This window comes from Platalea leucorodia, assembly GCF_965183815.1.
Source record: "Platalea leucorodia genome assembly, chromosome: 3".
Lineage (NCBI taxonomy): Eukaryota > Metazoa > Chordata > Aves > Pelecaniformes > Threskiornithidae > Platalea > Platalea leucorodia.
The window spans coordinates 70,554,446-70,574,658 of NC_138825.1; the positions used below are offsets into that span (position 1 = coordinate 70,554,446).

A 20,213-nucleotide genomic window follows, 5' to 3' on the forward strand; every position below is an offset into this window, starting at 1 on the left:
CCACCTTTGCTTTGCTAGAAAGGGAATAAATGGGCCTCATCTTGATCATTGAGACCATTATGAAAATGGCACTTGATTTTCAGGGGAGCAATGGTGTGGACTACATTTTTCTATACTGTACATGATTATATTACATCTACAATTTATGATGTTCTTGGATATGGCAGTGTTATGTTTTAGAGAGAGAGCAAGTGGAAACACAATATGCTTCACTGTGATATTTCTTAAATACGAATTTTCTCACGTCATCATACAGGTCTACATCAACTACAGATTTGAAAGTTTCTGTATTAAGAAGTTGCAGTCCAATATCATAAGTACAAAACAAGTCATTACCAATGAACAGTACCACTTTAGTCTGCAGAGTGCCACAAATAATCTGATGAGTTTTTTCTCTTCTAAAACAGCTGCTTGGAGTGCCCAAATTTGGAGCTTTACGTGTTTCAGAAATAGTGGTTGTTGGGTTTATTTCATGTATACAGTAGACTCCTCCCAGCATTTTATAAACTGTCTGAGCTGCACACTTCTCCTAGTGACTTCTGTTAATGTCCTGTTTCATGACACTGCCTCTGCAAACACCCTCTGAAGAACTTGGTTGTCCTGGTTAAGGCAGTCAAAGAAGCCTTTCAAAATATTTAGCCACATGTGCATCCTTTGATTTGTGCTCTGACAGCAAATTTACCAAAGCTTTTGCTCACTGTGTCGTTCTACCCTACGCCTTTGGACTAAATGACATCAGTACCCAGCTCTAAGTCAAGAGCTACAGTTAGAACTCCTGTACTGAGTTCATCAACTTTGGATTAAATTTATTCCTTTAGGATCTCATTGCATTAATTTTCAGGGTCTATTGTTTTTATTACTGAATTAGCTAATTTAATATGCACACCATGTTTGCCTAACGACAGGTAAAACCTAGAACTGGTATTTACTTCAAAGTTTACTTTCTCTTCTGGAATGTCTGTTCCAGACTCATATTCTCAATGGGCTACAGAGCTTGAAGCAGAAGTCCTTCCCTTGTCAAAATAAGGTGGAGTACGAACAAGTTAAAGCATGAGCAAGTAGTAACGACTGAGCGCCATCCAAGCTATGACCACCCTCAGTGGGTATGCTCTTGTCACAAATCAATTACAAAGTAGTATGACACGGTTTACCTCACAATGAGAGACTATTAAGAAAACTGTATTACTTTCACCCTGCTGTGGTCTATGAGCATGCATACAACTGCAGCACCTGATCTCATGCTCAGTAATTTGCTGTATTCCTTGTTGCCCTCCTTTGAGAAGTTCTACCTGGAGTGATACAGACACGCCTCCCTAGAGGTGCTCCTTGTCCAAACAGATGTGATTCAACACAGGACTTTTCTAAATCCAATAGACTGTCCTCTGCTTATTGGGGATTGACTGGAAATACTCTGCACCTGAGCAGCTTAGCCATCTTAGTCCTCAAAAGGCTGGAAGGACTCCTCAGATCCCTATTTAAAAGGAAATACAGTTTAAGCTTTTTCACAAGTAAAGATCTATTGGCAGACACTAGCTGTCTGCATTAAATCACAACATTTTTTTAAATTACTTTTTTTTTTCCAGCTAAGCCTTAGCCTGAATGGCCATGCCAGAAATCTTGAGACTAGTGAAGTTAATTTGTTCTTAAAACAAACTAGTGTTAGCGATAGGCATTAAGAACTGATCTTTTCACAAGGGCTCTGTTCATAACATGTAAGGATTTCACAGAGTGCTGTTCACGGGTGGTATGTCAGTTTTGAACACAGGCAGTTCCCCAGTCAGAAGTGTAGGATTAACCTAATTTTCATTTTAAGGATTCTAAATCAAAAAGATTTTTATTTCAATGGGAAATTAGGCATCTGTGGTCTACATCTGTGCTGTGTATTGGTTCTGCTCCTTCTGATGAGAAACCATAAGACCCACACCTTCCACTTCTCATATGGCAAAAGGGATGAAAGTGTGTTGTTTTCCGAGGAGTGATCAAATATACTCTATATTTACATAAGTATGTACTTCAAGAGTGTTGACTTGAGCAACTGATTTGCCTGTGATTTGAGTCCTTGGGGAATGTATTTCCTCTGACTGAGGGGAGCTTTGCCAGGCTGGCAGGACAGACCATTTCCTCTTTATGATGGTTCCTTTTCTCTTGATTACCACAGCTTTTGCAGAAACTAACAGACCATTTCAGACTCTGGAGAGGAAAAAGTACCTGTCTGTTTTCTGAGAGACAGCTTTGTCTTTAGGCTTCAGTATAATTGTACTGGAGTCTTGTGGAAAGAAGGTGTTTGCTTTCCCTCTATGTTAATGCAACCTGATGTTCTAAGAAAAGAAGATAGACTTTCTGCCTACTCAAGTATGGGAGGACAGATCCCATCAGCTTCAAAGAAGGATCTGAAATCTAAGAATGTCCCCAGCTTCTAAGTCTCACATCTTAGGGACAGTGCTCAGTGCATTTGATCACCTCTTTTCTTTTCTTCTTTTCTTTTTTTTTTTTTTTTTATCTAGCTTGCTGATGAGTAAGAAAAGGTGTACTAGACTTGAATGAAGGTTTCTAGCAATCTGTATTCAAGTATGTCTATATAACACAGAAGACCATGTTACTGTTACAGTTATTCTAACTTCAAGATGGGTTTTTTTTGGTTGTGTACACCTTCTGAGGAAAAGGCAGAGCCTGTTGACTCTTTTAAAACATAAAGACGGGTTTACCAAGGCATGACTAGTTCAGCCTCTTCCTCGTAATGACTTTTATAGCAAAAATGATATATGGTGATGTGGGAGGGGTTTGAAAACAGAAGTCTCTAGCTTGCCTTTGCTGGGGACTGGCCACATTTACCCAAATTAGGGACCTTGGCCAATTTGATGGTGTCTATCCTAATACTAGCTTCCTCTCTGAGTTTCAGTCATGCATCCACAATGATGCATGAGCTGTATTAAACAAGAAATGAGCTGTATTAAAATAAGGCTAAGGCAACTAGTGAAAGCAAGTGTTTGGATATGAGGCAGCATCTCCATCTCCTGCCTCCCAATTATTTAGTTAGTTAGTCAGTTAAGCAAAATCACCAAAGTATAACCCTCCAGTATCAGAAGCTTGAATAAAACCATAATCCTCTGCAGAAAAGTCTTTAAATTCTTTTGGCAGCTTCTACTTTATTCATGGATTCTGAGACATTTCTCAGTGGTAAAGACTTCCATCCTCAGTTTTGACGCCATTATTTTCTGCCTGTGAAGAAAAGCTACAAACCCAATAGTTTGGACTGAAAGAATTTGCATTTCATCCAGGCCTCTTTTCTTTCTTTTCTTTGCACAATGTTTTTCCCAAATATTTACCAACATAATAGCATATTTCTAATACAAAAATACTGATATGGAGAACTGTCTCATGCTCTCCTTTTCTTCACAAAAATCCATCAGAAAAACTGTTTGTTACCCACCTGAAAAGATGTTCATTTATAGAGGAGCAGGTATATGCATGGCATGATCTCACCAAGTAAGGGGTTTCCTTGGTGTGTTCTTATTCCAGAAAGAAATATATTTGTCTAGTCCGTTATCTTTATAAATCAAAGCATATGGTGGCAGTGAGTTTTTCTACATTGATCCAGTAAGTAGAACGGCAGTCAAATATAGCAGAATGAGTACTTCTTGGGCGCAGGAGAACTGGAAAAATCTAGTTTGATGCAAAACTTTTTCATGTGGATTATCTCAGGTCTAATAACATGACTGAGCTCATATTGCAAGCTTTCCCTTCAACAGAAGGGACTAAAGGGACCTTTTCTGTATCTAGCTGCTTACATTCACAATATTCTTAATGAAAGGATATCTTGGAGAGCTTTACCACCCTGTCTCATTTGGTTTTAATTAACCAACATGATATGAAGGTCTGAGAAGGGAAATGACAGGCATACAGCCTATAAAACCAGGATTACGAGACTGTAAGACCAGGCTAGCTTTCTACTCTCTAAGGATTTATGTATTCAAGATACTTCCTGGAATATGACAACAGTAGGCTTTAATGAATATAAAACTAGATTCATTGAAATACTTGTGGCAAAAATTAAACAATAGTACAGAAAACACCGTTTTTATGCAGCTACAGAGTACAAATAGAATGGTGTTGGTTATTTAACATGTGGTGCATACCACAGAACAGCACATCCACTTGAAATGCTATTTATTTAAACTTTTTCTCAATCTGTGTGATTCCATATGTAATATTTATTTTTCTGAACACTTCTTGGATATAAGTGCTTTATCTGAATTAGGAGATAACACATGTGCACACATACTCACATGTACATGCGCACACACAGCTATACAAATTAGGATGGGCTATCAATTATTCTCTCGGGCAAATAGCAGAGAGTCACAGTTTGTGACTATCCATCCTGTGGACCACAGTGCACCACAGCAAATGTGCCAGCCTAGGTGCTCTTCAGCACTGTTTGCACTTTAGGGAAGAGTGTGGCTTAGGGAAGAGCTGTAGAGGCAGGTTCAGGTTCTCCTTTGTCTCCCATCTCCTCCAGGGTTGTCTAGGAGTATTTCACTAGTAATGAAACAAAAAATGCATTTATATGGTTTTATGGGCATGTTATACATAACTTTGCCAATTTTCATAAAAAAGAAAAGCCATTTGTTCAAAGCATCAGAGCTTATAAAGACGGTGAAATGTCAAACTAAATCAAATCTCAGTTCCATGCATGGTAGAAAAATAATATATTACCAGCAAAAGTTTCCTGAAGAAAATCATGTTGTATAGTCTCATACACATACAAGAGTGGTTAAAGAGAAAATAATTACAAGTGTCATGGCAAATGCCTAATGTGTCTACAGTTGGCAATATCCTTTCATGTGTCATACTAACTACTCATTAGTAACAAAAAAGAAAACAAAAGAAAGAAAAAAAAACCATTGAGATCAAGCAATGATAATCTGTAGCAAAAAAGAAAGATCTAGCTCTGAACTTTCCTGAAGTTTATGGCTCATGTAATGAAAGGTTTCAGTTCATTCCATTAAAATATCAGACCAGAAATCACCTGAAATTTCATATCACATTAGATTTCACCAGAAATGCTTGATGTCAAATTCTGTGTTATTAATTTTTTTTGTTTTTCCCATGGGAAAGGATCTTATTTCATATGCTTCTGGAAGCAAAACTATTATGAAAGAAGTTCTATAGAACTTCGTTAATGTTTGCAGTTTTGAAAAACAGGAGATAAAGCTAAATAAATGGAAAATTTTATACTTTGCAAAAACACTTGCTGAGTGCTGTTAATGTCATACTGTTCCCTGATCTCATGAGAGCTGACAGATCTTAAAATGAGAGGGAAAAATAATTGCCTCAGAACCACTAAAGTCATAATTACATTTCCTTCAGTTTCCAGGAAGCAGTCCTGAGCAATAGCAACACAGAAAACCCCACAAAACCAATCAAAATTCTCATTTCACAGAATGACTCCTAAAATATCTATATGAAATTGGATACTCTGAAGAGCACTTGGGCTACACAAAACCAAAGCTGCAGCTGTTGTTATGACTAAGCTCATTGAGTCAGCCAAACTATTGAGTCCCAAACTTCTGTCCTCTCACTTTTTGCTGTATTATTTCTCCTCCTTGACCTATACTAGGATTGCCACCCAAGGCAGGATGCCATCAAGAAAATATAACATTTATTCAGGCAATAAACTATTTAATGCCAACTCACTCCCTAGCTCCATCACTTTTCCATATTGTTGGGAAAATCATATTCCTGGCTCATTGCTTTGAACACATCAACCTGCTTCATGACCACTTCCAATGAATCTCAGGTCTCATATACAATGTGACTATAAAGCACCTATGATATTTTAAATATATGTATGTTATATAATAAATACATTAAAATGTGTTTTATGTAATCATATTAAAGCTGCATATTAGATCACGTTCACTTTCTGAGAGACACGTTCAGTCTCTCACTCTTCCTCCTGGTAGTCCTCCTACTTCTTCTCTGATGGGGGTTTTGAAACACATCCTGGCAAGATGGAAAGAGCTGTTACAGAAACAACCATTAAAAATTTGTAAATCCCAGTCATAGTTTGCCAGAGGCTACAGGGTTTAGGCGGATGAGGCTTTTCGGCTTCAGGTCCCAGATCCTGTTTTGGTGATTAGCTCCTGTGAGCTGTGGCTCCCCCCATGCTGTATATTCCTGTAAAAGAGGCCAGGACCCCCATGCCTTCTCCTGTGGCTATAGAGCAGCAGCAGCTGGACTAGATGCTGTGCTTATTCTCCAGTATCTGGGAAGAAAGGCAAAGACCATATCACAGATGTCCTGAGGCACATATAGCTGATTCACAGGCCTCCATTTAGACCATCCTGAAGTAAAACTGCAGATATTTTAACCTACACTCTTTCTAGAATTTCCTTTTAGCACCTTATTATAAGAGTTAAATCCTCTGATGTCCATTATTAACAGCTAATATGACCCTGTTTGTACAGTGTGAAAACCACAGAAGAGACTGATGACAATGATAAAGGTTTTCTTTTGATATGCAGGAGAGTAGGGAAGGGCTCACCTGAACTGAGAGTCCAAAAGAATGTGCCACATCCAACTGCTGCTAGTAACATGAAAATGGTTGTCCAGGGCAACTAAACAAAACATTACAAGAAGAGAAAAATATACTTGCTTTTTTTTTCTTTTTCAGAAACACAGAAGAAAGAAAAAATGATGGAAACTGGTGAATACTCTCCCCTTTTTATATTACCTTTCAACTATCTTAATGTTTTAAATTAATTCATGTCAGAAGTCAATATTTGCTTTTTGTTTGTTTTTTACAGCCAAAACAGCAAAGAAAGAAGTAAAAGTACATGGTAAGACCTGTGAAAGACATAAGTTTCAGAGTTTCATTTATCTGGCTTGATTTTAAGTTAAGATAGGATTAGGTAAAGGGACAGAAAAAGTGAAGCCAGAGATGAAAATTTGCTGGTTTAATCAAAGTTACTTCAGCAAATGAGTGGCTGTGGAGGAGACATGCAGCCATTTGGTCTTCTGGAACTGGGATCTGATCAAATGTTGCTGAGAAGAACAACGAGAGTGATAATTTTTTATTTCAGCCTTGAAAAGGTTTATCTTTTCAAGGAGGAAGGGGGTCTGCTTGGAGATTACAGTAAATGGATGGAAAACAAAACACAAAATAGGAGCTTCAGAGCATGAAGGGGAGGAAAAATCTAGGTTGTTTTATTTTGGTTTTATTCCAAGCACCCATGCCCATGCATCTTATTGTTGTAGCTAGGTGCTCTTCTTATTCCTGACTGGAATCTACTTCTCCAGTTTATCCAAATTTGGGAGAGCATAAAGATTTTCAACTCCTTTTACAGCCAAGGTTGATGACTCACTCATCAGATGACTCTATTTTCTGAGATATAGATTCTGAGCAAAAAATACCTACAGTAGACAGTCAATTTATAGAAAAATGAATCTGTCCTTTTCTATAGCATAAAAACCTGTCACAGTGCTTCAGAATGGAGGTGTGAATAATGGAGAAAGAGAAATGTGGTAGTCTGATCAATTTGGATTTAGTTAATCCAATTATGAAGAATAATAAACAAATTAAACTGAAAAAAAAAAGTATGTTCAAGGAAGACTTTTGAAAGTGGATCTTCCTCTCTATCAATACTAGAAGAGTTCTGTGCTTTGAGTTTTCAACAAACTCAAAGAAAAAGATTTAAAAAGTCCTTAACTTCCCCAAATTACTGGAATTGTTAAAAGGAGATTTTTATCACATGCCCTTTGCCTAAGTAAGTTTGATATGTGCCTATTCTGAAACCTGTTTTTACTCCTTCCCTCATCCTCATTACTTGAAAAGAGTGGAGCTATCGAAGCTCCACACACAACTTACCTATTGACCTTGTTTTCCACTGCTTTTAATCTGCAGGTTAATTAGACATCTGCCATGAGACTATCCAAACAAGCAACATATGTGTGTGTCAGGTTTCCTCTGCATAAAAAAATTAATGCCTGCTCTGCATAGATAGGTAGCATATTGACCAAGGGAAGAGGTGTTAGGATCAATCTTAATTTCTTTATGCATTTGCAAAATTTGTTTCCTGGAACATTTTCTTTTCTTTTACAGCATCTGTGGAAACTCTGAAGTCAAAAGGTGGGTAACTTGATTTGTTTTTAAAATTGAAATGGAAGAATGTTGTTGTTGACTCTATTAATGAAAAAGCTTCTTGTGACAAAACTGGTAACAGGTGTGACAGGTAAAACAAAGTGGACCTTTTAAATTATAATGGCTCTTTATTTGCAGCACCTCAAAGCATCTCTAGAAAACAGGTGTCTTTTCCCCAAGTTGTCCATAGACTAACAAACCATAACTCTCCAACTACATCATATTCAGTTTCTAACCATATCTCAAACCATAAGGTTTTTGTGAAAGGCAGAAAGGAGAAGTAACCAATCCTCTATACAGACATGACACAGAGAGTAATATTTTTTTTTTTTTTGCCAGTCCAGCTACAGCACAAACCCAGTGACTGAACAGTTGTTTTCTTTGTTGAGTCCAGGAAGTTCTACAGGGAGGTTCAGTGAAAGAGGTTTTGCCTTCCTTTCATACAAGAACTGCAGATGGGAGAAGGTGGGAGGTGTGGGAGCATCAGTGCTTGCTCCAAAGGATGCTTCTTTCCTGAAGGCACAGGGAACTGGAACTGGTGAGAAAACTCAAGGGCTTAAGTCTGAGCTGAGCTATATTTAATTGTTTGTGTCAGTGTCTGACTTTTTACATATATACAATGCAAGATACTAGCTCTGAATTGCCTTCGGATTACAGATTACATTACAGATGCCAGTTGTATTCTAGACACAAATGGAAAATGGGACGGCAAGTTATAAGCTGCACTTCACACTCAGTCCATGTTTATTCGTATCAATGACCACCTTGCTTTACAAATATTCCCTTACAAACAAATGGGACTGCATGTATCAACTGCTCAGACTTTTGAGTTGTGATCTCCACGCTGTCCACCACAAGTCAAAGGCAGGGAAGTGAGAATTTCCAGTTTTTAATACCCTGCTATAATTCAAGCATCTTCTTTTACTTTAGAGTTCCTCTCTCAAGCTTCGTTCACGTTAACCAGTAAGTACTGACACAAGGAGTCAGGCTGAATTGCAAGGCAGTAGAGCGCTCTTCTGGCGCATGAGGAAGGGTTGCAGAATCGCAGCTGTGGAGATTAATGTAAGGAAATCAAAGCTGATACATTATTCCCTTTATTGGATGTTTTTAAGTTCCCTGCTTCATGGGCTAAATTCATAATGCTGTCATTGCTCTGCAGCTAATTGTATTGAGCAAAACAGAAACCAGAGTAATTTAGGCATTTGTTCTCTTTATACTCCCACCAGACAAAACAGAGAAACTAAAGAGAAAAAAAGTACATTGAGTTAAGCTTTCGCATTTTTAGCAAATTCTAGACAGCCAAAGCTGAAAATAAAGGTAGCCTTGCTGCTATGGGTGATTGAATAAAGCTTTCCCCTATTGCTTGAAACCTCTAAGCAAATCTTTTTGATACATTATTATTTCTTCTGTAACACTGTACTATGCATATGAAGTCAACATTTCAACATCTGTGAAGCCATTTCTGCCAAGCCTGTGTCCATCAGGGTCTGAAAAGAAGTGAAGCAGTTGTTTCTTGCAGAATTAAGTCCCTTTCTGCAAACTTTTAAGTTTTCTTTGGCCACTACTGGGAAATGTTGTCATGTACCTTTTGAAATTGTTATTGCCACTGATTATATTTACCCTTTTATTAAAAGTTATTTTGTTTAGGTCACTTGTAAAGTTTACAAACAGAATTAGCAGGGTTTTTGAACAAACAGAGGTTTTACTTCTCTGCTTTATTGCTGTGAGTAGCCTCAAATCTTTCTGGAGAATACCATATTTCATATATATTTAGATAAGAAACAAAAATCTATATATATAATAGGTCTTCATCATGTCTCCAGCATTTCACAGGATGGAAGTGAACCCTTCCTTATGAGTTATTGAATTAAGGGACACTTGAAAAACTTATAGGAAGTCCACAGTCCATTAAGGATGAATACAAGTTATAGGCTTTTATTATATAAAACAAGAATCATTCTGTTATTTCTATTGTCAAAAGAGCAGCCTCACAACTGAAAACATTGGTCTAGGCCATCTTAGTTTTACCATAGGGTCAGTCTAATGTTGAAATTATCCTCCAGTATTTAAGTAAATAACAATTTTGGCTTAATCAGTCACCAGTCTCCATTAAACAGAAATAGCTGATGTTAGCTCTGGAGTAATTGTTAATTTCTGAAAAATTACTTGTTAACAAGTGATCTAAATTTAACGTTATGTTGCTAATTTTGAAATGCAAACATAGCCTGTACTCCAGGGGAAAAATGATATATATATTAAAATGTTGCAGTTGTTCCTTTTGCCTCTTAGTAAAAATCACAAAAGAATGCTGTTATTTTCTTCCAAATATAATTTTTTACAATGACAGACAAATTCTAGTAGTCTTTACTAGCTATACCTTTGACTAAGTCTGAACAAAACCATTGCTTTTCAGGCTGTATTTGTTTGTTCTTTATTACTCCTCTTTATTTCCTTTCTTCCTATTTTTCTTCTATTAATCCATTTAGACTTAGCAGCTCTCTGGGTGCAGTGTGATTTCCAATATTCAGTAGCTGTTGGAAAATTTTAATATTTTAAGGCATATTCATGGAAGGCAAACAGTCCTGTTCTGAAAACAAGTAAGGCTTTTGATGAAATTCTCTTCTTTGGTATTTAAAAAAACTTAATCTGCTCTCATAGAAGGAGGTCTGGGCCATTCCCACGAGCTTGTACTTCTGATGAACTATCAAGCTCATATGATGTTTTGTTGCATTTTCTCACAAAAGGTTCTGTAATGCCATTACGGCAAGGAATTTTTTCATTTCTCCATGTAACAGAACAGTTCCTAAATCATAATAGACACTTCTTAGGTTCATGATTTCTTGATATTAGTGATTTCACGATGAGGAGCTTCTGCAACTGACCTCAGGGTTCAGTGAGTGAAGTGTTTGTTGTCTCCAGTCAGAGTGGTTTCTTTTAGCTTTCCTTCACACCAACCAAACATCTCAAAATAGCTTTAAAATCAGTGACATTTTGGAATGCATATTTCTGATGTAGATTCTAGTTATGCAACCTGACTCTTTTGGGATAAAAATATTCTGACAAATTTGATTGTAGCCTACAACTATTGAGACTGCAGAAATATTTGACTGATGAATTGCTCTCCTGGCTACTTTCAGCACAAGACAATGTCTGCTAAGCTCACTCTCATTTGATTCCAAAGAGCTTATGATGGAATCAGAAAAACAATTATCACAGAAATGATCCAGTTGATCTGCATTATGCCAAGTTGTCAAGAATTTTGCTGAGAAATGACAAAATATAAATGGGAGCCCAGACTCCATTTACTTCATCTTTTTTTTTTAACTATAATTTACTGAAAATATGGATCCCTGACAAATTTCTACTTTTACTTTTATGTGCATTCATTTTATTCTTTATTATTTCAGTCAGGGTTTTTTGGTGGTTTTAATTTGTTTTTTTGGGGGGCGGGTGTTGTTGTTGGGTTTTTTTTTAACACCTGATGTTCTTCTGCTGAGGAGAAAATTATAATACATTATAATACATTATAATACATCCATGTTACTTAAGTCATATGGCTAAAGGATCCGCTTTTCAAATCGCGAACACCTGCAATGGGACCATTTTTTACGAAGAGATCACCTTTCAGGCTGCCACTCAGAAGTGGCAAGAACTTTGAGAATGCTCAGTGGAAGGGATGAAATCTTAAACTACTCATAAAACTTGTCCCTGTTCTAATAGAAGCAAAACAAAACCTTCTTTGGAGTCTTATTCCAAACACTGACACTATGTGCGCAGGCTTTCTATGTATACAGACTGTTAAAGTGACACCTATTACCTTGATGATAAAAGACCTCTCAGCATTACCAAAATAACTCACATCTCCCTTCTCAAAAATCAAAGGGAATAATACAATGTCCTGTTTGTCCTTCCAGCTACTACTCTGCCATGTCCAGATGATGCTACTTGGCAGTTGCCAAAAGTTACTAAAGCTCTGATCTGTCTCAGCAAGTTCTTCTTTACAAACACTTACTCACAGAAGCTTTGTGGCGTTACTGAACACATTGATAGCCAGAATACAATTAATAGTGCTAGTTTTTTATTTTTAAATAGCAGCCTCAATGCTTCTCAAGGATGACTGGTTCCTCCATCAAAACTACACTTGTGGTCTACCACTGCCACATGAATTTGATGACTCTAAATACCTGAGCTTCTCAGAAAGCTGTATTGCTCTTCTAGCCTGCAGTTCAGTATCCAGAAAATACTTTTGTTTTTCATTCCATCAGTATTCTGGTTTTCAGAAATTGGACAAACTGAAATTGCTTTAGTTTTAGCTAAAAAGGATAAACATGCTTTGGAGAAAACAACAGTTCTCAATAATTCATTTTACTCTTATCATAGCTGCTTTTTCAGCTTTAGATGCTAAAAATACATTTTGGAAAGCATACGGGACTGATTTCTGGTGCCCCTTTTCATATCTTTTTTTCCATATTAAAATAAGCTTATTCTTTAGGATGTTACCACGTCAGCAAGATTTTTAGAAGCACTGTGATATTGATTTGCTCAGTGGCAGGGTTCAATGCCCAGATTCATCTAGGCATGTAAGTGTCTAGTTTATTGCTGATTTAAGTAGCCCTTCTGATCTGGGCCTAAGTAACATGGATGTTAATAGCAGAGATCCACAATAAATATGAAAAGACTTTGCTCCTCTTTGGCTTTCTCTATGTCCAGTAGCACCAAAGTTAGGTACTTGGATAGAAACAGAGTACTCACATTTTTTTTTTTCTGTGGATCCAGTCAGTCATCCTTTTAGCCTAGACTTGATTTTCAGGCAAACTGAAGATTATCTTCAATAAAATAAGTTACCTGAAGTAACTGAGGTGCAAAGGTGCAATATTTCACAAACACTCACTCACCCCACAGCATCCTGGGACAAACAAGGGCAAGTGGCAAGGGAGTGACTGATGTGTGTGAGTTGGTCCATCTCACTCAACTTGAAGCAGTTCATCTGTCTGTACCTGACATTTCACTGAATCTCAGGAAAGGTTTCCTGCTAGGAACAGAAGATCATTCTTTTGTCCTCCAGCTCACTTGCAGACATTGCCGACAGGCCATAACCTACTAACTGAGCTGGTCTGCTTGGGCCATCATGCCCAGCAGCTTCAGAAGGCTTCCCTGCTGCCTGGGCTGTAAGCCCAGCCCCAGCAGGATGACCAGGATATCCTTCCAAGAGCAGCGAGTACACATGGAGGTGCTTCATAGGTCTTTTGAATTCCCTGAATTTCTCACTATAAATAATGATAACAGAACATGACCCTCAGTATTGACCTTGGCTCTAAAAGCCAAGCTCTTAATTTACAACTGTGATTTGCTGTAATAACACATTGTGTTGAAAATATTTCTGTGCTTGACAGGTTGAAATAACTGAGGAGGATGTTATGTGCTGATAACTCTGTAGCTGCAAAGACATTTCTATACTTATCAGTCATTTGATGTAAATTAATTTTCACTATCCAATTTACATCCTGCCATTTATGCCGATGATTGTTTATTCTTTGCACTACTTTTAAACAAGACAATGACAGCAAAGCTTATTTTCTTAATGCCACATTTTTTGTCTCAAACTCTGTAAGAGGATACCATTTTAAATGAAAGCAATGCTTCTCATTCAGCATAATAGTTATAAATTATTGCTACAAAAGCTTGGTTTTGCAAAAGTGAAGTGTTGGCAGTACCATTTACAGCTAAACAAATATGTTTACATATTTGCAAGACTTAAGTCTGAATAATGCAATTGAATGAGAAAATAGATATGTTGTCCTAAATATATTCAGTAATCTGCAGGAAATCTTGTACATTGCCAAACCTGCCATGCAACTTGTCAGAAACTTTAAAAGATACCCATATTTATGTAAGTTTACTAAGAGAGCAAAGGCTGAAGGGAGTCCTTCCTGCACCTCCTCACCTTAGATCATTTAATCCTTAGTGTGGAGCCATGAACAAGTCGTCTCCGTCCCTTGTCTCTCAAGCTGTGCAAATCAATTTAGGAACTGTGCAAGCTAAAGCTAGCAAATAATCGGTTGGATATGTCCAGACATCCTGACCTGGGCGGTTACAGTTGCTTCCTCTGGCATCAGTAAAGGTCTAGCAGCCCTGCTGCACAAGTGGTTTGGTTCACTCTTCTCTCTTGCACCAGAAATCTCAGTATTTACAAGGACTAAGTTAGATGTCTGTAATACACAGTCTGACTGTGGCCTACTATCCTCACTGAGACTAACTACACACTTAAAACTGAGGCTATGTGGAACTATTTTGCTGTGTCAGGGATGCAGAGTGGACATTTCTGCTGGTGCAAACAGAAAACCACACTCATGTGGGGAACCCTCACATGGCTGGCAAATTAGAGACCTGCTTGCTTTCCTCTCTCCTCCATTATGTGATATGCACTGCAGTTTAGCCTCTGTTGCACCTGAGATCTAGAAGACAATGCTGCTATTTATTTTCTGAAAGAAAGAAGTTCCCTGTTTGCTTTTCCTCTTTTCTTTTTAAGATAGGTAAAAAATACTTATTACGTAGTCATATATCAGGGGGGAAAAGGTATCTCATGGTTGCAAATCTTTGAAATCATTTGCCTCAAAGTAATCTGTAAGCATTTAAGAAAAGCTTTGTCTGTTGGAGCAACACTTCTGACTAGGAATCTTACTTAAACCTTATCTTTGTTTTGCAGCAGTACCTGAAAAGAAGGAAGAAAAAGCAACAAAGGCAGCAGAGAAAGGTAAAAAGAAAACAAAGCATGTTGGCATTATTTCTCTTAAAAGACAATGACACAGAAACAAAAACCTCAGATTCAGACAGCTGAGGGACAGCAACCTTTAAATCCATTGCTCTGCTAGTATTTGCCAGGGCTCTGCTGTGTTTATCAGAGCAACAGAGAATTTCCACCAGGAAACTGCCTTTGACCCACGTCCACAAAACTGTAACCCTCACAAAAGCTTCAGGTGAACAGACTGCCCGCTTCAGCTTAAAGGTCCTGTGCTGGGACTTCGTGTCCCACAGATCCTGCGAGAGGCTTCCTGCCCCTGTAGCCTGGGCAGGGATCAGCCTTTACTATTCCGTCTTAGAGAGTGACTTGCAATGAGGTAAAGGGGCAGAGGCCCCCTAAAGGCAGCTGAGCTGCATTTCTTATCCCAAATGAAACATTAACCCCATGAAGAGCCATGAAGGTCCACGGTAGAGAAAGCTTTTGAGACCACAACTTGTAGAGGTTTGTAGCAAAAAGCTTAGGATTGGTACGGATGAGGCCTGAATAGGAATGTCTGGGAGTGGGAGCACCAAAAGATGCAGGAACCATGTGTTGATGGCTCGTAGTTCAGAAGGTCACAAAGTCTACATGCAGTTTCCCAAGGCAACCAGAGCAGGAACACCAAGGGACAGTCTACACTCAGGCTAAAGCAAAACTCAAGCCACTGAGTGATGATGGTGAACATAAGAAAAGGATTGGAGCCTTTAAAGCATCTAGATAAAGATGTGCCTTTTCCCATTATATACACTTATATTTATTATTATTGTTACTTTCAGCATTATGTCATGCATACTTGCTTCTTGTACACTTGTTAAAAGCAATCCGTGCTTTTTTAGGTTAGTGTGGTAAGGATCGAAGTAGTAAAATACTGGTGTAAATACCCAAACGTTATTGGCCCTGGCTTCCTTTATATCATACGCATCCTAATCTATTGTCCTTTGTTACTAACTGTCTACCAAGGTGATTTTTGTATTTACTTATGCTCAAATTGGCAATTAGAGCCCTGATGATGAACTTGGCATTTTCAGTCTTACCATATTAGAGTTTTTCCAAACTTGCCAGTAACCTTTAGAATAAGGTATAAGACATATTTACTAATGTAGCTTTGGTCAGTTGAGCTATTATCCCTTTCTTTTCTCCAGTTTCTCAGCTTCAGCTTTACTCAGCGTTACTCAAGCCAGCGCAGGCACCCCGCAGCAGCTGTCAGCTGCTTGTTAGTTGTCATGGAAAATGTTATAATTAGGTGGGCCTTGGCCTAGATTTCAGTCATTGTTAGTCTGGGTATCTCCATACTATTTTCCATTGCTATACAAGTGCTTCCCCAGCCATCTGCACTGCTTCCCCTCTGTTTGGCTATCTCATGCAGCAATGAGGTGGTGTTTGGTGTAAGATTGTCCCTTCTACAATGTGTCACCATTAGATGGAACTTTATCTGCAAAATACTTCAACTGTGCCATAAAGAGCACAGACTGAGCAGTACAAACCATAGTTTCCCATGGTTGACATTGAGCAGGGATTTCTAAACCATTGGTTGTGATCCCCAGGGAGCTCAAATGAGGGACAAACTATTTCCCATGACAGCAGTCAGCAGCAGCAGCAGGAGACAGCAAACTGTCTCCCCATGCCAGCAGCTATCTAGTTTCTGCAAGTCAGAGGAATAAGAGTAACGTGTAATGTCTATCGCAACTATTTCTGCAGATTCTTCCAAGCACTGGCAGCAGCTCGGTTCCTCTGCTGCACAGAAATGAACATAAACACTTTCAGACAGCAGTTGCCTCTGCTTCTCCTTTCTGCACCCTATATGTACAGAGCTACTGCCAACACATTGCTCACTCAAAGACAAATGAACCAACAAAACTTTCAGGAAGTTTTTTGAATATTAGCATGTACTTAGAAGTCTAATTGAAGCATAAAAAAATAAGATGATGGAAGCAGCTCTGAGATATGCTTTCAGTGAAGAGAAAACTGTCCCTGATTCACTGATCCCAGGTATCTGGAAGCTCTGAGGAAAAGTGAGGACTCTCTTAATCAGGAAAGTATGAATGCACCAGGAAATAGTTTTTAAACAGAAAGGGATTTTTGAGCCTTTTAGACTAAGAAATGAAATAATTTGCTCTGCTAGTTATTGTACACCAGGATACATGTCAAAAAGTAGACAGACTGACCTGGTCAAAACTAAGATTTGTGATTTAAGAAAAACACTAACTATAAGGAGACTTGCAGAAAAATTTTGAGTGTTGGCAGCTCTATTTGTTTAGCAGTCAGGACAGAGCTTCATTGTTTCAGACCTGAAGGTTTTAGGGATCAACCATGCTATAGCAGCTTTGACCTCAAATCCCTACAGTCTGGAAATGGACTAAAAGGTTGTAACAACATTTCAGTTCGCTAATCTTTTATTAGTAGCAAAGCAAAGTTGCTCTAACATTTTCAGTGGTTAAAAGGAGAGCAAAAAGGCAGAGAACTGCCAGAAGTGTCTGGAAAAAGACAGTGCTTTGTCCCTCTTTGCCCTATTTGTCTGAAACATGACATGAGCAAGTGTCAGATGGTTGCCAAGGAGTTACTGGCTGTTATTGAGGTAACTGAGAATTAATACTTAAAAGAAATGAGGAAAAGGCAAGGATTTTTCTTGTGATATCCAATAGTACTAACAAAGGAGTTAATTACCATCAGTTAAAGCAGGTCATATGAGACTGTATTTTTTTATGATCTGGTTGCATGTTTGCAAGGTACTTGGTGGGAAACCGGAACTTTTTTCGCACACGCTGTCAAGAAACAATGGAGTGGAAACCGCTTTCAAGATATATTTAAGCTCTTAGGGACAACATATATTTAAATAAATTTTCATTAACTGATTGTATTAAAAATAATTTCCTATGTGAACATATATTCTAATATTTCCTTTTCTTTTCACTTTCGCTTCCCTTCTCTTCTCTTTCCTCAGATAAACCAAAGATGAAACAAGGAAGTAAGCTATTGTTTTACTTATTGTTTCTACCTATAACTGATAAAGCACTGTCAGATCTATAAATGAGGAAAAAAAAAGTATAAAAGCTCCTGCTGCTACTCAATTGTAGATTATGGTTGATTCGACAGACTAGAACTGATACAACAAAGCTGATAATAGTAATAATGGATATGTTGAGAAATTCTAGTCTGTTTAAGCCAAAGAACTTTCATCCCAGTACTGTATATTCTTCCTTGACAAAAGGAAGAGACTTGTGCAATGTCAGCACAAAAAGCCTATTCATAAAGTTTATATTTATCATTTTACACAAAAAATTCTTCTTTCCACACCTACTAGGCTTACTACGGGTCTCAGCTATGTATTCTGATGCCAATATGAGCTTAATACTGCAAATCAATACAGAGCAAGTAACACAAGGCAATCTTGTAATGGGATTTGTGCTACAGGTTGTCAATTTGCCAAGTTATGGCAGACTGTCTAACAGACCTCAGTAAGTTCAGTCCTATGGAATATGGCTGGTGTTTGCTTACACTTTAATTTCGCATTTCCAGGTCAGTTTTGGGTCATTCTTTTAAATTCTTCAGCAGTATCTGTGTCCTATGCCACACCACCCTAAAAGCTATTTTTCCTCCTGGAGATGACAACTGGCTCTGAAGCACCTTCCCAAAGGTTTCCTTGTTTGGGGATAAAACAAAGGGAGTTTACTTGAAGTCAGTTTTGTCAAGTAATGACTTAAGCTTTCAGTTCAGAATCGTTTAATGTTTTTTCTTTTTTCAAAATGCATCACTGAGGTAATGTCTTCTGCAACAGTTTGGGTAACTGTGTTCTTAGTAATGGAGGTGCGTCACAATTTTAAATTCTTACAGGCAAGGTCCTGAAAGTAAGGGGTTTATATTGTGCATGAAATGATTTATTTTGGTAAAGCCATAATAGTGTAGTGCTTAGCTGTGTTGCTTGTATTCTTGTATTAATCACAAAAATCTTTATTTGAATTGTGAATCCCCAGAAAAAGAAAAAAAGAAAAAAAAGACAGGTCTGTGTTTTCCACTCTCTTTTTTTTGTAGAGACCATTGCACCAAACATGGAATGTCTCTTGGGAATTTTTCAGAACTCATGAGCACAGAAGGACAAGTTTTTCAGCCTTCTCACTGAGTTTTATTTGTATTAGCACAGATTTCTGTCATTAACTTAATATTTAAAAATTGCTGTTGACTTTTTATTAGGACTATCAGAGATACTTAATTCCACTGTATACGCTTCACAGACATCTGCAGTAAATTGTTTGTTTTCTCACTTCGAAAATTAGTGACTGAATCATAAACTGGTGAGTACAAAACCTGAAGGTAGGAGCAGGAGAGCAGGTGTAGCTTCTGAAGCAGATGTCTGGGATGTAGTGAGGATGGAAAGAGACAGCTTTATTACAATGAAACGACACTTTTGACCTCATTCAAAAAATTCCTTTCCCAAGTCTTCTCCTTTAAAAATTATATTTTCTGGAAATATTGCCTTTTTAGAAGCACAGCTTAGAAGGAGAAAAATAATGAAACATTTATCCCTTGACGTGAGCCCCAACGTGAGTTTCAACATCAAGAGTAAATTAAGTTTCTCCACTTGATGGTTACGTCTACCATAAATAAAAATTTATTATTTCTGGATTCCTTCAGTTCAGGTTCCCCATGAACTCAGTTTGTCTTATACAGAGCCGAATACTAAATTGTAAACAAGAAGCTTTCTTGATACCATGATAAATTACTATTGGACACATTCCATTATAACAAAAATGACAATTTGTGAATTGTGTGTGCTTAAGACAGTAAACAATTATCACTCCAGCTACCAACTGTAGCTATGGCAAGTTTCATATCTATCTGCTAAACACAACCTCCTCCTCATTAGGAGTCTTGACCTCTTATCTTATGTGTAGAAACCAAAAGGGTCTTCTAACAGAGTTCTTTAAGATCTTCTGTCACTGAATTGCTGCCGAGTTGCTCAATAGAAAGAATTTTTTGCTTCATACCTGATGGAGAACATATTGTATTTTTTTTTTCCAGAAAATACCTATTAATTAGTGTTTCTCAGATAACATGTATAAATCAGTGTAACCAGTAGTCAGATGGTTAAAACACTTACTTAACACACAAGAATTCAAAATCCAAGTCTCTGTTCCTTCTGACTAGCCTGTTTTGGGACAGTCTCTTTTGTCTTTTTAATTTTGGAGGGAAAAGCTTTGGAGACCTTGGTTTCATCAGCCTAGAATAATGATCTCACATTTTGTCTGAAACAGAATGCTTGTTTTCTCTCTGGTTCAAATTATTTTCTATGCC

At 37.7% G+C, this 20,213-nt stretch overlaps 1 protein-coding gene across 6 annotated transcripts in view; it reads left to right on the forward strand.

The window, feature by feature from the left end:
- The window catches only part of TRDN (triadin), a 232,158-nt gene that overhangs the window by 142,422 nt on the left and 69,523 nt on the right, over positions 1 to 20,213 (forward strand). For 5 of the 6 annotated variants that reach the window (XM_082307272.1, XM_082307270.1, XM_082307274.1 and 2 more), the window contains 5 exons: positions 6,677 to 6,709; positions 6,810 to 6,842; positions 8,105 to 8,131; positions 14,850 to 14,897; positions 17,866 to 17,889. In XM_082307272.1, coding sequence (XP_082163398.1) covers positions 6,677 to 6,709; positions 6,810 to 6,842; positions 8,105 to 8,131; positions 14,850 to 14,897; positions 17,866 to 17,889 — 165 coding nt within the window. The remainder of the gene's footprint in view (positions 1 to 6,676; positions 6,710 to 6,809; positions 6,843 to 8,104; positions 8,132 to 14,849; positions 14,898 to 17,865; positions 17,890 to 20,213) is intronic. The other variant, XM_082307271.1, reaches the window with a different exon arrangement.